Source organism: Callionymus lyra, chromosome 1, assembly GCF_982586985.1.
Source record: "Callionymus lyra chromosome 1, fCalLyr1.hap1.1, whole genome shotgun sequence".
In the NCBI taxonomy this organism is placed as follows: domain Eukaryota; kingdom Metazoa; phylum Chordata; class Actinopteri; order Syngnathiformes; family Callionymidae; genus Callionymus; species Callionymus lyra.
The window spans coordinates 4,155,218-4,172,880 of record NC_141818.1 but is presented as its reverse complement, the minus strand read 5'-3'; the positions used below and the strand labels follow the sequence as shown (position 1 = coordinate 4,172,880).

The following is a 17,663-nucleotide window of genomic DNA, read 5'->3' as shown; positions in this document are numbered from 1 at the left end:
ACCTTTGAAAAAACAACTGTTTTATTTGTCAGATACTTTCAAACTAAAAGAAAATGCTTTTTTATTAAAAGGTTTTCTTACATTTGTGAAAAACAATACGGTGGACTTTTATTGAATACTTCTCCAATCAATAGTCTACCCTCGATTGGCGCCTTTGACAAGCTAACGTAGCACGTCTGACCTCGTGAACAATAAAGCTACAGAAAGGAATCCCTTCATGTTCTAGTCCGGTAGGACTTGATATGTAAAACAAGTCTCTGGGGGACTTCAGGAGGGCTTTAAGGGCCACGACCATCCACGCAACAAGATACGGAATAAGATAAAGGTTTATTATTAGCTGGAGCTACTTCAGACAAGAGTCTTGAAGGGACGCCGTCCGACCAAAAAAGGGGTCACGAAGGGGGTGGTTTTTGGTAAGATGCCTCTTAAACTTGATTTATCAGACGAAACATGGTCCATCTCAGCTCTAGGGTCCTCTTAATTCCTGGGCTACTTCAGAGGAACTTTACTGCGGACCTGGTCACATCTAGACCGGAACCGGCCTAAAGAGAACTGCAGATATTGAGTCTCTCTGGTAAGAACCATACGATGGATCGCAGACTATCGGGGAGAAGATGCGGGTCAATGGACTAGGGTCCTTGGTCACCGAGACCATGGTCCCGAACACCCAGTACCAACACCAGACTATAGACGATCTAGAGACGAGGAGGAATGATCCAGATCTGCCATCGTGTAAAGACAAGCTGAGCCAGAGGGGGGCGTAGCTTTTGGTCCTTAGGTTTCTGTAGCCACAAGCGTTGAGGTCAGGTACTAGGATCAAAGAAGCCTTAATGAGATCCTTCAGGAGCCATTCATCAAGAATCCGTTGAGTTTAATTGCGCACCTTTTAATTATGTCCCCTGGTCTCTACTTGTCCGAGATATAGAAGACTAGCTTGAGGACCTTAAGTTTTAAGATAAAAAAAAAAAAATGAAATGTTTCAAACAAGAGCTAAAAGTCTTGGTGGCGCAGTGGTTAGATTGATCGCCTCCCAACAGGAAGGTTGCAGGGTTCCTTCCTGGTTGGGAGGGAAGCAATTTTTTATCACTCTGTGTGGAGTTTGTATGTACTCTATGTGTGGGTTTACTCCGGGCACTCCGGTTTCCTCCCACCGTCCAAAAAACATACAAAAGTGGATTGAGAACTTGGGGAAATCGCCCATAGGTAGGAGTCTGTGTGTGAATGGTTGTGTAGACTTTGGGTGCCCTGCGACAGACCGGCATCCTGTCCAGGGTGTCCCCCGCCTCTTGCCCGAAGAAACTGGGATAAGGGAATAAGTTGCAGAAAATGAGTTCTAGTCTTTAGATAAAACTGAACTAGGGGTGTTTATTGGCAAGAATCTGTCGACACGATACGTATTACATTACAGGGGAAACGATACAATATATAGAAATACTGTAGTAACAAGTATATATTAGTAGTATTGTCGAGTACTTCACTCTGATGTTGCACAATTTACAGACCACATGACTCTTGACAAAGTCGTAACTGCTTACATTTGTTTTGAAGCCAAAATATGTCCAAACATCAGCTTTAAAAGGCTGCTGGAGTCCACTGTATCCTCTCGTCCTCAGTCATCACATAGTATTTCATGGTTGCTTGAGCTGCGGAGGAAGTCGTGACTGCTGCCATCCAGCGGTGGCATCACACTAGAATAGATAGAAGTGTTGCCGTCACTCTCTACACTTGTGTAGCCGTTCGTTTTGAGGGGGTCTCGGACGGAGTCGCCTTCACGTCGCCCTTCAGGGACCTGACGGTCGGATTAGTTCTGGAACTTTCCCCCAAGTCCTCCTCTGCATCTGCACCGAGGAGGTTGGTCTCTGCACTCATCCACAGCTCCGTTCTATCCGATCTTTCCTCTTCCTCCACATCGGACCCGTCCTCCGTCTCCGGTCGGTTGGCGTTATGAAGAGCTTTGGGGTCGGCGTACGGCGGAGGGCAGTCTGGGTAGATGTCCTCGGTCGCAGTATCAGAATTGTATTCCAGCTGAAACGACAGAGACGGTCGACCGGGTTAGAAACAGAAACCACAACTCGACAACCAGGGGAGAACCTACATTTATGGGTATCATACACAGGTAGGTTGGTTGGATATGACAGGTTCCTCCAGTTCTTTTTAAGGTCAAACTCACGTTGATTAATATTGATAAAAGGATAAGAAAACACCAGTGAGAATGGAGGAACGCGTCAGGGACTAAAATACTAGTAAAAAATATTATTGAAAAAGTAAAAATAGTAAATAAATAATATTGTAAAAAATGCATTGTTTCATTCTGATAACTTTTTTCTTATATACATATTTATAAATTTTCTTTACCATATATATCTTTGGGAAAAAAATATCTTCTGTAAAAAAAAGAAATTCTTTCTTACTTTGTATTACATGTATTTTTCTTATATAAATGCAATATTTTAAAATGTTCTTTACTATATTATTTTTTGGAATTTATTGAAAATAAAAAAATATATGATTTTAATTTTGAAATGGATTGAACATATATTTTGTAAATAACATGTATTTTCTTTCCAAATCTTCTTAACCATATATATTTTGGGAATTTATTGAAAGTATCTTCTGTTAAAAAATATGTATATTTGGGGAATTTATAAAGGAAATGTTCTGTAAATATATATATATATACTGTATATGTTTTCTTTCTCATATAAATAAAATGTTTTCAAATTTTCTTTTCCACATATTATTTTGGAATTTTAATTGAACATACCTTTTGTAAACAATCAAATATTTCATATCAATGTATATATATCTAAATGTATATTGTATTTTGTATATTTGTAATGAAATCAAATCACAAATTCACCTGGTTTGACACGATTACATTTCCTGTATTAGAAAGAAAAAAGTAGCAGAATTGACCACAAATGCAACATAAATCAACAAATATCCACAAAGAGGTTAATGAGTGTATAAATAAATAATAATAATAAATAACGACTGTGTATTTGCATTAAAAACAATAAAAAACAAGTGAAAAAACAGCCCAAGGGAACCGAATGGATCAAGTATTTGTTACTATGTTTGTGTTGAGACTTGGGATATACATCCTTGTTATCGATTTACTGTGTTTGTTTGCTCACTTTCACCACCTGGTCGCTGCTGCGACAAAAGGAACATTGTCTTTCGTTTGTGTTTGAAAATACCAGAGGAGTCGGGGGGAGACCCCGGGGTGGTCTCACAGCAGGTTCCTCCAGTTCGGGCGGTAGTCGAGTGAAAACCCTTCAGGCAGCAATAAAAGAAACTCGGAAAATCCTGTTTGAAAGCGTCTGAATATCAAGATAATCGACAAATATTTTCCTCATAAAGGAGGATGAATACAAAGTTTACAATGAAAGGTGTTGAATGTGGCGATTAAGAGAGTGCAGACGGGGGCGGAGACGACTCCTGCTTTATGTTTTTTTGTAATAGAACAGTCTAAAATATTATTCAGAAAAAACTTTATTTTTATATCTACCTAATTATTTGTTCGTTTTTATTAAAAGAAATGCCTATAAAATAATTGATAAAAAAAATGGAAATTGAGTATTTTCTTATTATTTTTCATTAAGTTACTAAACAGTTTAAAGATATAAAGTAGCAAATGAAATATTGCATATAAATAAACACGCGAAGGTAAAATTGTAATTTAAAATGATGACTTTTTGAATAAGAAGTAAATATCTGGCAACATTTGTATCAAGAAATGTATTTTTTTTAATGTGAATAAACAAAATGCATGATTTAATGAAAAGTAAAACAAATTGATTAGTTTAGGTTTAGGTTAGCGGGTTTTTTTACACATGATTTCCACATTTTTTTTCATTAAACTGCTTTAAATGTATTTATTTAAATATTTTAATTCAATTCAACACTAGAGTCTAGTTAGTTAGTTCTTAGTTTGTATTAGTTGAATATCTTGATATTCTCTTAAAAATATTCTTACTAGTGCGATAGTAGCTAGCGTGATGGCAGCTCGTGTGATAGTAGCTAGCGTGATGGCAGCTAGTGCGATAGTAGCTAGCATGATGGCAGCTAGAGCGATAGTAGCTAGCATGATGGCAGCTAGAGCGATAGTAGCTAGCGTGATGGCAGCTAGTGCGATAGTAGCTAGCATGATGGCAGCTAGAGCGATAGTAGCTAGCGTGATGGCAGCTAGTGCGATAGTAGCTAGCATGATGGCAGCTTGTGTGATAGTAGCTAGCGTGATGGCAGCTAGAGCGATAGTAGCTAGCGTGATGGCAGCTAGTGCGATAGTAGCTAGCGTGATGGCAGCTAGAGCGATAGTAGCTAGCGTGATGGCAGCTAGTGCGATAGTAGCTAGCGTGATGGCAGCTAGTGCGATAGTAGCTAGCATGATGGCAGCTAGAGCGATAGTAGCTAGCGTGATGGCAGCTAGTGCGATAGTAGCTAGCATGATGGCAGCTTGTGTGATAGTAGCTAGCGTGATGGCAGCTAGAGCGATAGTAGCTAGCATGATGGCAGCTAGAGCGATAGTAGCTAGCGTGATGGCAGCTAGTGCGATAGTAGCTAGCGTGATGGCAGCTAGTATGATAGTAGCTAGCATGATGGCAGCTAGTATGATAGTAGCTAGCATGATGGCAGCTAGTATGATAGTAGCTAGCATGATGGCAGCTAGTATGATAGTAGCTAGCATGATGGCAGCTAGTATGATAGTAGCTAGCATGATGGCAGCTAGTATGATAGTAGCTAGCATGATGGCAGCTAGCACAATCAGAGTTGGAAGAGTCAGAGTTGGAGATACCGGGAAACCTGTGAAAATGGATTATTGAAAGACAAACAAAGAGGTCAACATGTCGATCAAGACAGGTAAAGGCACCGGGAAAAAAGCCGAGCAGTTGTGGGGTCAAAGGTCACCTGAGATAAACGCACCTCGTCGTACGAGGGCGGGGGTTCTCTGTGGGGTTCCTCCGACGGCTGCTGGTGCTGCGAGTCGCCGCCAATGACGATGTCGCTGTTGATGATGTACGTGGGACCCATGTTCTCCACCGGCCACGAGCAGCTGTTCATGCTCATGGGCGGAGACTCGCAGCAGATGCTGGTGCAGCAGCTGAGCATGGTGAAGACGTAGAGGAAGATGAGGATGAGGATGAAGAGCAGCATGGCCAGCCTGAGGAGAGCAGAAGAGCCACTAGAAACAATCATTGAAGACAACATCGTGGGAAGATTTCTAAAGATACTTTCCCACTTTTATGCCTTTTAAATGAATGTATTGAACATGTTTATTTATGACATTATACTAAAAAAATTGCTCATATTCAAAGATAAATATCAAGGGGAGAAATACCACAAATAATAAAAATCCAATATTTAAAAATGATGTTTTAAGAAATAAAAAGGCTGGAAAATTGTTGTTGTCTCAGAAATGTCTTAAGTGACGATTCATTTTTTCTGTGATTTATATTTTTTATTGATTAACAATTGGTGTAGATGCGACTAAAACACAAACATGTGTAGTTTTATTATGAAGATATTCATTTGATACTGTCTTGTGTGTTAATTATCTTGGTTTATTTGTGATATAGATTAAAAAAAGTTATCCTAAAATTATAGATATTTGTTTTCTATTTTAAGTAAAGTTTAAAAATACTTATAAACAACATTTTTAAAGTTATATTTAAAAGTTATATGACTAGTTCTTTTTATTTCTTATTTTTTACTATATATTAGTTTTATATATATATAATATATATATATATATATATATATATATATATATATTGATGTACTTGAAACAAAAGTAAATAATATTTTCTTCTTAAATTATTTATTTTTTCCTGTTTACACGTTAGACTCCATAGGTTTAGTATTTTCTATTTATTTTTCTGCGCAAATTTTTAAAATAAATCTATTTCATTTTTTTTTTAAAACATCTTCTACTTGTCTTTATGTTTAAACCACAAGTAGCTAGCATGAGTATGTATTTATTATATATATTTACATATCAATTATATAATACATTTTATATATTATTACACGATTATTAATGATGAATAACTTTCTATTGTTTTGTTGTGTTGTAACAAAATTTTCTAATAAAATTCAGATTTCCCTTTAAAATGGACATCAATTTAAAAAGCAAGCTTTACGCATTTAAAAAAAAATAAATGTCCTGTTTTTAAGTGGGTGTGTGATTAAATTAATAATGTTCAATCATTCATTAACGTGACTGATAATTAACAATGACTTTAATGTTATATATTTTTTGTTTTTGTTATTAATATTGGTATTACACTTTTAAAAATACAGACATGCAATTTCAAAAGTAGCCTGTATCGTGATTTATTCGTAGTAAAAGTTTAAAATATGTCCTTCTTAAATTATTGATTTAGTGTTTACTTGTTGACCTCCTAAGTTTTAGTAAAATGTAGTGGGATAGTAGCTAGCGTGAAGGCAGCTAGTGCGATAGTAGCTAACGTGATGGCAGCTAGTGCGATAGTAGCTAACGTGATGGCAGCTAGTGCGATAGTAGCTAACGTGATGGCAGCTAGTGCGATAGTAGCTAACGTGAAGGCAGCTAGTGCGATAGTAGCTAACGTGATGGCAGCTAGTGCGATAGTAGCTAACTTGAAGGCAGCTAGTGCGATAGTAGCTAACGTGATGGCAGCTAGTGCGATAGTAGCTAACGTGATGGCAGCTAGTGCGATAGTAGCTAACGTGATGGCAGCTAGTGCGATAGTAGCTAACGTGAAGGCAGCTAGTGCGATAGTAGCTAACGTGATGGCAGCTAGTGCGATAGTAGCTAACGTGATGGCAGCTAGTGCGATAGTAGCTAACGTGAAGGCAGCTAGTGCGATAGTAGCTAACGTGATGGCAGCTAATGCGATAGTAGCTAGCGTGAAGGCAGCTCGATCGAAAGTAGCTAGCGTGAAAGCAGCTAGTGCGATAGTAGCTAGCGTGAAGGCAGCTAGTGCGATAGTAGCTAACGTGATGGCAGCTAGTGCGATAGTAGCTAACGTGAAGGCAGCTAGTGCGATAGTAGCTAACGTGATGGCAGCTAGATCTAAAGTAGCTAACGTAATGGCAGCTAGATCGATAGTAGCTAACGTGATGGCAGCTAGATCGATAGTAGCTAGCGTGAAGGCAGCTAGATCGATAGTAGCTCGCGTGAAGGCAGCTCGATCGATAGTAGCTAGTGTGAAGGCAGCTCGATCGATAGTAGCTCGCGTGAAGGCAGCTAGATCGATAGTAGCTAGCGTGAAGGCAGCTTAAATCGGAGATCAAAGAACGAAGCAAGACACACCCGGGAAAGGGGGGCTTGAAGACGGAAGAGAAAATAACCCCCGCCCGAGAACATTTGAATGATTAGATTACAAGAAAACAAATTAGGATGTGTCTCTGAGGGTGATCGTGACGCAGGGAACTTGAAAGAACTATTTGGCCGGAAAGAGACGACCTCCCGGACGGGAAATTTGCCTTAAATATAGCGATGTTTCTACAGCTCAAGACCTTTTCTGCCCGGGGGTATTGATCTGTACAGTTGCCGGGAGAAAGTGCGTCCGGTCGATCGTAATTGAAAGCTTGTATTTTGTTTGACCTGAAGCGGCGACCCGTTACACTCTGGATTGTTCATCTTTCTCCACGACGCAAAGTATAAGACACGGGACGGAAGTCGTGTTGGAGCGACTGAAGTGTCTCCGTTTAGATCGTCTTACTAGTGATGGCAGCTCGAGCGATAGTAGCTAGCTATGGTGATTAATGTGTAGTAAAAGTTAAAAGTATGTCCTTCTTAAATTATTTATTTACTTTTTGCCTGTTTACAAATTAACCTCGAAAGTTTTAGTATAGTATAGCTAGCTTGATAGTAGCTAGCGTGATAGTAGCTAGCGTGATGGCAGCTAGTGCAATAGTAGTTAGCGTAATAGCAGCCAGTGCAATAGTAGCTAACGTGATGGCAGCTAGAGCGATAGTAGCTAGCGTGATGGCAGCGAGAGCGATAGTAGCTAGCGTGATAGTAGCTTGCGCAATAGTAGCTAGCGTGATGGCAGCTAGTGCGATAGTAGCTAGCGTGATGGCAGCTGGTGCGATAGTAGCTAGCGTGATGGCAGTTAGAGCAATAGTAGTTAGAGGGATGGCAGCTAGCGCGATAGTAGCTAGTGTGATGGCAGCTAGTGGATAGTAGCTAACGTGATGGCAGCTAGTGCGAAAGTAGCTAGCGTGGCAGCTGGTGCGATAGTAGCTAGCGTGATGGCAGCTAGTGCGATAGTAGCTAGTGTGATGGCAGCTAGTGGATAGTACCTAGCGTGATGGCAGCTAGTGTGATAGTAGCTAGTGTGATGGCAGCTAGTGGATAGTAGCTAGTGTGATGGCAGCTAGTGGATAGTACCTAGCGTGATGGCAGCTAGTGTGATAGTAGCTAGTGTGATGGCAGCTAGTGGATAGTACCTAGCGTGATGGCAGCTAGTGTGATAGTAGCTAGCGTGATGGCAGCTAGTGCGATAGTAGCTAGTGTGATGGCAGCTAGTGGATAGTACCTAGCGTGATGGCAGCTAGTGTGATAGTAGCTAACGTGATGATGGCAGCTAGAGCGACAGTATGGGGATTTATTTAGCATCATTTTTGCTTTTTATTTTTACAAAACTACTTGTTTTAAAAAGTTTATATTCATTTTCAATATAAAAATGTATGTGTTTTACATGAACTATTAACGGTGAATTAAATGGAATATTATTTCACGTATAGCAGGACATGAACGACTCTCACTGAGAAAGAAGTCCCAGAATGCTCTCCAAAGACATCCACATTTCACGAGACCAGATATTTCCAAGATCACTGAAGAATTCTGCCTTGCTCATGGCGCCCCCTAGTGTCAGGGAGCAAGACTCCTAAATTGCGTACGATGGTGTATCTGACCCACAATCTAGTAATATTTGCACAAAGTTCCGGCTCATGTATTTATGTTGTACTGATGCCTTTGATCCTTTGATGTTGTGAACCGACAACCTTTGGCAGTAAACATGTAATTTGGAAAAAAAAATGGCAAAAAGTGTGACTTTCTCTGTTTTTATTGAAATGAAAGCAGAGTAAAGTGAACTCTTATGACACACTTTCTTTCTCTTTTTAACCACACATTTTTAATCAAAATTTACATGTTCCTAGACTCTTAAAAACCTTTTTAAATAATCCCTACGAAACACCAGTTCACTCACACAATAATGTAGGAATATGAAAGCCAAAACATTACGACCGGACGTGACATTACAGACAGTAGTAGAGGATTACGATGTGTAGAGCTGGTCATAATGATATCGACGTTCTAAACAGACGAATAAACATTTTCTTCATTCTTTTAAAATAATGTTATTAATTTCATTCACAATGAAGAGCCAAAACCGATTCCCCAGCTAGCAGCTAGCGCGCTAATTAGCATTAGCAAATAGCTGGACACAAACATTTTGTTTAAAAAGCTGATTTGTTTTGTGGATTTTTATTATTATTTTTAAATAATCTAAACTGTTCCCAGGTAACATACGGTCAAGTATAGCGTCGTTTATGATGTCATAAGAATTCCTCACATGGTCACAACCTTAACACAGGTTTTAATACTTCAGTAGTTTAGCTTGTTAGCTACGGCTGGTTTGTCCAGTTCTCACATCTTAAACCCCTGTAGGAACTTTTAATAACATAATGATACCGATAATTGAACTACATTTTCTAATTTATATGGCCCCCCATTTTAGGTTGTGATGTCATATGTCAGGTGACCACTAGATTGAAGAGCTCTGAGCCAATCGAATGCCCTGGTTTAGTCCTAGAGCGAGTGACTTCAAAAGACGCCGAAACAATAAGTTTCCAAAAAAAACAATTTTTAGTGCATGTCATGATCTTTGGAAATAAGTGTATAAGCTCCGCCCCTTCCACTTTTGTGTCAAATATACATTTTCATAATAACTCATCAGGAAATTCCCCCAGAATGCTGATGAAGTTCAAAGGAATTCAGTTGGAACTTTTGTTTTGCAAATTTAAATCCATTTCTAAACCATCTCCACATCCAGGTTATAGATCCGTGTGCGCGGGTCTGGGTCTGTGTCGGTCCAGCCAGGCCTGCAGCAGCGGCAGGTTGGCGTCCATCCAGCGGACGTTGTCCATGATGGTCTCGTAGCTCTGCTGGATGCACCTGAGCTCAGACCCGGTCTCTTCCGTCAGGGAGTCGAAGAAGTCTCGCACCTGAGCAGTAAAGAAGGTGAGTTTAGTGTCGGGTGCAAATCGAGGAGAGGATGGTGGTGGTCTGACCTCCTGGAGCATCTCCTTGGTGGAGTACTTGCTGGTCACTCCTCTCACCAGGTAGGAGACGGTGTGGGATCCCAACTCGAACCTGAGCAAACACAATAAAACACACTTACTTTTTTGTAATGTTTTTTGTGTAGTATATGCTTAAAATCTCTTCATGCATGTCTTTCTGACTGTTCCGTCTTTATTTGAAAACTTTTTTTTAAAAGAGGATTGCTGTGACAATTACTAACTGAATGAATTAAATAATTTTTAGAGCCATAAAGGATTCCCCTGCTGACCCGCTAGCATGCTAATACGTATAAGCAAATAGCTTCAGCTATAATAGCCAACGTCATCTTGGTGAAAGCAACGACATTTTGTTGCCAGTTTCACTGCTGTGTTTTCTGTGCAATGATAATAAAAGAAAGTCTAAAGTCTAAATATTTTTGACTAAACTGAGTAAGTTAAACTACATAGCTAGCGCGATAATAGCTAGCATGATGGCAGCTTGCGCAATCTTAATTAGCGAAATGGCAACTTGTGTGACAGTAGCTTGTGTGATGGAAGCTAGTGCGACAGTAGCTAGTGCAATGGCAGCCAGTGAATATTACCTAGCGTGATGTCAGCTAGAGCGATAGTAGCTAGCGTGATAGCAGCTAGAGCTATAGTAGCTAGCATGATGGCAGCTAGCGCGATAGTAGCTAGCGTAATGGCAGCTAGAGCGATAGTAACTAGCGTGATTGCAGCTAGTGCGACAATAGCTAGCGTGATAGCAGCTAGCGCAATGGTAGCTAGAGGAAAGTAGCTAGCGTGTGGGCAGCTAAAGTGATATTAGCTGGCGTGATTGCAGCTAGCGCGAGATGGCAAATAGCGCAATAGTAACTAGCGTTATGGCAGCTAGTGCGATAGTAGCTAGCGTGATGGCAACTAGTGCGATAGTAGCTAGCGTGATAGTAGCTAGCGTGATGGCAGCTAGCGTGAGAACACATGCTGTGCGCAGCATTAGTTTTGCAGGAGACAAACAAATCGATCACTGTATTGGTGTGAAGAGTCGACTGACTTCTTGATCAGCATATGCCAGTGAGCGCGGAGGAAGTCCCACGCCATGTTATGGCTGATAGGGTTTCTGCTGACGGACACTATCACATCTGGTAGGTCTTGGAACTTCATCACGTCTCCTTGTAGACTCTGGTCCATCATCCTGTGGAGGGCCCGGAAACAGAGAGGTGAGACGAACCACATGATAAAAGTGCGTCGACTGTCACACACCACTGAAGCTTGTCCCGCAGTGGACTAACAGCCATCGCCATCTTCAGCCGGCTTTTCACGGACATCTGGAAGGAAGTGCGATACTTCTCAAACAGGAAGTCCCATCCTGCCGGGGTGCGGGCGCCGACGACAAACACTGCTAACGTGACGTCGACCGGGAGGCTGGAAATCATCATCAGTTCAATTTCGTTTTTCAATATGCTGATGACAACCAGTTGTATTTATCAATGAAACCAGATAAAAGTAACCAGTAAACTGATCCAGTTTTATAGACATCAAGTTAGTGTGTTCCTGACGTGAGCGAGCAGGTTCCTTTACCTCATTTCCCCGTCAGAGTCGCGCCACTTGTTGAAGAGCTCGGTGGCTTTGACCACACACGGCTGGTAGTTCCTCACACAGGCGAAGACCAGGAGGAAGCTCCTCAGCATTCGCTCTGACATCGAGCCGGAGTCACTCCACTGCTGGCGGTCAATCAGCTCGTGGAACAAGTTTACGATGTAATCCTGCACGAGAGACAAAAAAACAATGTTCGTTAGCTTGATTTCATTCCAGCTAGGAATGTTAGCAGCACCTTCATCTGGTTCTCAAGGGCGGCCATGTCCCTTTTCTCCATCAACTTGTAGAGTGGCACCAGTTCTCCAAAGCCCTGGGTCACGGCCATGATCTCAGTCTCTTTGGACAAGTAGAGGGACAGATCCAGGGCAGTGTCCAGTCTTACTTTCCCAACGCTGAAAAAAAGGGGCACAAGCATCGCTTGGGTTACCCTCAAAAGTTACAGAAAAAGACCGGCGATGGCAGCAACAACATGGTCAGGTGCAAAACCGGTGCCCCACGCCCAGATAAAAGGAAACAGCAGAAATAGAACCTACCCAAAGGATGGAGACTTATCATGCTAGATCTGACAGGACAGGCAAGAGACGGCATGCAATAAGGGGGTTGTTATGGCAGCGACCTGAAAAGATGTCTTAAGCAAGACGAGGTCATTGTGTTTGTGGTCATTCTTTTCCTGAACCCTGAACTGGTAAGGGTGTCTGTGTGTCTTTGCGCAGGTTGCCAAAGGCAGCATGCTAAATTGCAAAACTAGAACATGATTCCAAGGCGACACCCCAACAGCCCAGCATTGAATATGGCATGGAGGATGGTGACGTCCTGTGGCTTCAGTCTGCCTTTATATTAGTGTTGGCGTGAACCAGGAGCTGTTTTGGTGTCCAGGGTAACAAAAACAAGTTCACGTACCTGACCAGTTGGAAGATGTTCTGGATGAGACTGGCCCGGTCGTTGCTGCTCATAGCCGTATGGTTGTGACGCAGAAGCTGAATGATGGGCTTCCAGCCCTCGTCTTCGTAGTGGACCATGTAGTAGCCGCTCATGTCCACGTTGAACTTCACCCAGTCCACTTCTTCTGGGAGGTAGAGGACGTCTGCACAGAGACAAGGTGACATGTGTGAGCTGGATAAAGAACCCAGATTCTCTGGTCAAGAGCACTCGCCATTTTTTGTCTTCAGAAGGAAGCGGTGGACGGTGTTCGAGGCGCTCGTCTTGTAGGTCAGAGGGATCTGCCAGAGGAATCTAAGGACAAATGACTGTCGATTATATCGTGGGTGTTAAACCTTCAGAAGACAGGAGCGCTGAAAGTACCCCTCCGTGAGTGAAGAGTCGTCGGTCTTCAGAAATCTCTCTTGACTCAACCGGACCTCACGACCCCTGACCGCCACGGTGACCAGCGGAACGCCCTCCTGCAGCGTCCAGGTGTCCATGATGGCCTTCACGTCCACCTGGTCACCAGAGAACCATTTCTTCAGACACATCATCGTGACACTCGACCGGATACCAGAATGTTTTTAAGACCTACCGAGGCTCCTGTCCGGGTGCTCCGGCTCGAACAGAAGTCCCTGTGCTTCTTTCCTCCTTCGTCCAGATTGTCAGAGTCGCAAATCTGCTCAAGGGAAACGACCAGATGGTGGGGCAGGGAGGTCGAATTAAAAACTTGTTTTAAATTTGGTGTTCTTGTGACTCACGTCAGTCAGACTCTCCCACAGGTGGCTGTTGACCGTGTTCTGGTAGCTGAAACGTTTCAGGTAGCGGATGATGCCGATCTCAAACGCTTCCGGGGAGAGGAAGTCTCTCAGCATGTTGAGAATACATGCCCCCTGAACCCAAGACAGAGTGAAGACGCGCTCGATCGCAAACTTTTTAATTCAAATGGAGCTTGCTAAGGAAGCGAGACAACCCACCTTGTCGTACGAGACGTCATCAAACATCTCCTGGATCTGTGCAGGGTTCTCCACCGGGGTGGAGACCGGGTGGGACGAGGTCAGACTGTCCACATCCATGGCTTCAAAACACTTGTCGAGGAAGGACTCGTCCTGAGGAGACGAGTCTCTGTGATTGGTTGTTTCCATTTAACATTTTGTGATCCGTTTTCTCACCACTTTCAGCTCCGGGTAGGTGACGTCGACGGAGATGTACTCCATGAACTTGGCGAAGCCCTCGTTGAGCCACAAATCGTTCCACCACTCCATCGTCACCAAGTTCCCAAACCACTAGAGGGAGCCAGAGAGTTACTATACGGCTAATTTAAAAATAAAAAGGCGAGGTCCTACCTGATGAGCCAGCTCGTGGGCGATGACCTTGGTGATGCCCAGTTTGTCCGAGGCAGAGGATTTCTCGGGGTCGAAGAGGAGGGCGGTCTCCCTGTAGGTGGTCAGGCCCCAGTTCTCCATGGCCCCGGACTGGAAGTCGGGGATAGCTGCCAGATCTGAAGGGAAAACAGGAGTGACTTTCTTAAAAGCGCATGTCAAACTCAAGACCCACCAACTACTTTATGTGACCCCAAAACACTTTTTCAAACGAGGGGCAAACACTAGATCGCCTCATGAAGATGACGATCATTTTTCTAGCTTCTAACCGTGATAGTCTTTCACCCAAAGAAAAAGTTGTGTTTTTTAGCAACAAATGTCTTCAGATTAAGTCCCACAGGTTTTCAGGGCACTTGCCCTCTTAATATAATGTAGCTTTACTTCTCCTTCCTTTGTAAAATGTCCCTAATAAATCGGAATCATGTAGAATTTAGTTCCAGTTACAGGAATCTTAATGTACGACTCGATCAAATTGGAGAAGTCTGGACTTCTTTAAGTGGCAGAGACCCGATTGTTGGATATCTAGACAAAGTCTTTTCGCCCTCACCCTGTTTGGGAAGCGGATACGGAATGTCGAAATAGTCGTCATAGAAGTCCAGCAGCTTCACGGCGGCGTCCAGCGCAAACGCCGTCTGGTCGATCTTCTCCGGAACGGCGTAGACCGTGATCTGTACGACAAGAAAGCATTTAGAATCCACAACAGACGTTTTTTTTTTTTAACTTTACCTTGATGCCATTCTGCGTGGTCTTGCTCACGGATTTGAAGTCCGACACGATGAAGGCCACCAGATACGTGCTCATCTTCACCGTGGTGTCGAAGTGATCCTCCAACAGGCCATTGGCCAGAGCCACCGTTTTCACCTGAGGTATGTTAATAAAGACACATCCCTTAAGTTAATATTTACAAAAACGGATGTCAAAAAGTCTGTAACTGTACCATGGGCATGTTGGAGATGGCGATATGTCGGGACTCTCGTACGACTTGGATGGTAAAGTTGGCTTTGAAGGCCGGCTCATCGAAACAGGGGAAGGCTCTCCGAGCATACGTGGCCTCAAACTGGGTCGACGCCAGAACCCTGGAGGGATCCAATATATTAAGAAAAAGGTATCTCAAAATGACTTGAGAAATGAGTCATACCGGGTCTCGCCGCTCTTGGTCTTGTAGCTGCTCTTGTAGAACCCATGGAAGCTGTCGGACAAGTTGGCGGAAAACTCCAACTGGACTTCGTACTTCCTTCCTCTGGTCATCACCGAGGGCGCCACCAGGGCGAGCTGGTGGGCCCGTGGGTTCTCCAGAACCCGCAATGGCTTCGCTCCCTCCGGCGCCAGCAGCAGAACGTTGCTGACCTTCATCTGCTTGGCGTGAAGGACGATGGTGCTGGTGTCTTCGCGCACGTCCAGCTGGATGCGGACCACGCCGCTGAAGTCCAGGGAGGTCAGGTTGGGGTGGACGCTCAGGTCATAGTGGAGGGGGAAGATGGTTTTGGGGAGTCTCATCTGATTCCAGGGAAACGTCTGCGACTCATCGTTGACCCCGGGTAGCTGGGCTGCTGATGCGTAGGGACCGAGAAGCAGCAGCAGAGGAAGAGCTGCAAACATTGCAGCGACTGGAACCTGAAGAACACGACTTCATGAGAAGCAGAAGTGAAGGAAGTACACAATATTTCCTGAGTCAGAAATGATTAGAATGTTTCAATTTTTTTTAATAGGGGCAAATAAAAACATTCTTAATTAAGTATTTTAAATTAAAATTACTTCAACAATAATAACGTTAAGTTAAGTATATTTAATTCAAGTTAAACATGATTTAATGTAAAGATAATTGTTACCACAAAACGTTTTTAAAAAATGACAAGAATATTGGGAAAGTTTAAATGCCGATTTAATTTAGGAAAGTAAAAAAAAAACTGTACAAAAAACGTAGTAGGAAAAAAGATGAAATATTACAAGCTACCATGAAAAATATGTATTTTAAAATACAGCAGATCTAATGGTCTATGGTGACTTATCTAAAAATACGCCATTAATATATATTTAATATTCGGGGGAAATATTTTATTATAAAACGTGATATTTAAGCAAATAAGTAAGCATACCTTTCTTTCTTTTAAATATATTTTTTATTTTGACGCTAGTTAAAAAGGGGCAAAAAACAATAATAATAAAACATTATGAATAAATTAAATGACGCGTAAAGAAACACCGTCTGTGTGTCTTTCTGCATAAACGTATTTATATAACAAAACTATTCATATAAAACACCTTGAATCATGAATCATCGATTACTTCTCTTCATTGCAACCCGGAAGCAACATATAAAATCTACATATAAAAATCTACTATTTAAGAAATATATTCATATTTATATTCATATATAGTTTAATTCTCAAAATGAAACCGTGTTTAAAGTCTTACCTCTTAGTTCTCCTCGTGTGAGACCAAAAAGAAAAGTAAGTGAAAGTGAAAGAGAAGAGAGCACAGATGCATGATGGGATATTTGCGCTAAAACACAGGTGTCGAGCTCAGATTATTTTTAACCAACAACAAAAATCAACTATTAAATAAAAACAACAGAAGCAAAAAGAAGAAAGTGTGTCACAGTGAAACAAGAGCGAAGAAAAGGTTCCGCTTGTTTTATGGGTTATTTCAGTTTACAAGCATGGCCAGTAGAGGTCGCCACAGCCGCTCAACTAACTTTTTAGAATTATAAACGATATGACGGTGTATCGCATTCTTTTTTTTTCACTGGAATGTATCGATATTTAACAAAGCTGTGCCAATTTTCTTTTTAGATTTTATTTACAAATAAAATGAACATTTTCATTGTGTTTGTTCATGTCTCCATTGCAGTTAAACTTCCGGTCACTAGATGGCAGCTACAGGAACAATGAAATGAAGATCACGGCGAGGACTGAGGACGAGAGGATACAGTCGACTGAACATATTTTTGTTTAAAAACAAATAAAAGCAGTGTCAAGAGTCATGTGGTCTGTTAATTCTGCAACACCAGAGTAAAGTCCTCGACAATACTACACATATATTCTTGTTACTATACTATCACAACACCAGAGTCAAGTCCTCGACAATACTACACATATATTCTTGTTAGTATACTATCACAACACCAGAGTCAAGTACTCGACAATACTACACATATATTCTTGTTACTACACTATCACAACACCAGAGTAAAGTCCTCGACAATACTACACATATATTCTTGTTACTACACTATCACAACACCAGAGTCAAGTCCTCGACAATACTACACATATATTCTTGTTAGTATACTATCACAACACCAGAGTCAAGTACTCGACAATACTACACATATATTCTTGTTACTACACTATCACAACACCAGAGTAAAGTCCTCGACAATACTACACATATATTCTTGTTACTACACTATCACAACACCGGCGTCAAGTACTCGACAATACTACACATATATTCTTGTTACTATACTATCACAACACCAGAGTCAAG

General features: G+C 41.8%; 2 protein-coding genes across 4 annotated transcripts; both read right to left on the bottom strand.

Annotated features, from left to right (window-relative positions):
* Positions 1-1,393: 1,393 nt before the first annotated feature.
* On the bottom strand, positions 1,394-8,881 carry LOC148087502 (uncharacterized). 2 transcript variants are annotated; one of them, XM_087788705.1, is made up of 3 exons: positions 8,758-8,881; positions 4,912-5,164; positions 1,394-2,025 (listed from the first exon to the last, which is right to left on the bottom strand). In XM_087788705.1, the coding sequence occupies exons 1-3, from the start codon at positions 8,847-8,849 to the stop codon at positions 1,720-1,722; spliced, it is 651 nt and encodes a 216-aa protein (XP_087644831.1). In that variant the 5' UTR covers positions 8,850-8,881; the 3' UTR covers positions 1,394-1,719. The 2 variants fall into 2 exon arrangements, with proteins under 2 accessions (XP_087644831.1, XP_087644840.1); XM_087788714.1 differs by having other exon boundaries at positions 4,927-5,164.
* A 170-nt stretch (positions 8,882-9,051) lies between these two features.
* Positions 9,052-15,799, bottom strand: erap1b (endoplasmic reticulum aminopeptidase 1b). 2 transcript variants are annotated; one of them, XM_087788682.1, is made up of 18 exons: positions 15,313-15,799; positions 15,112-15,250; positions 14,901-15,035; positions 14,722-14,842; positions 14,139-14,293; positions 13,965-14,078; positions 13,770-13,901; positions 13,554-13,685; positions 13,388-13,471; positions 13,174-13,331; positions 13,025-13,104; positions 12,772-12,955; positions 12,107-12,263; positions 11,854-12,038; positions 11,536-11,697; positions 11,327-11,467; positions 10,288-10,369; positions 9,052-10,221 (listed from the first exon to the last, which is right to left on the bottom strand). In XM_087788682.1, exons 1-18 carry the CDS (start codon positions 15,771-15,773, stop codon positions 10,051-10,053), a joined length of 2,793 nt encoding a protein of 930 aa, XP_087644808.1. In that variant the 5' UTR covers positions 15,774-15,799; the 3' UTR covers positions 9,052-10,050. The 2 variants fall into 2 exon arrangements, with proteins under 2 accessions (XP_087644808.1, XP_087644817.1); XM_087788691.1 differs by having other exon boundaries at positions 13,174-13,310.
* Between the last annotated feature and the right edge of the window lie 1,864 nt (positions 15,800-17,663).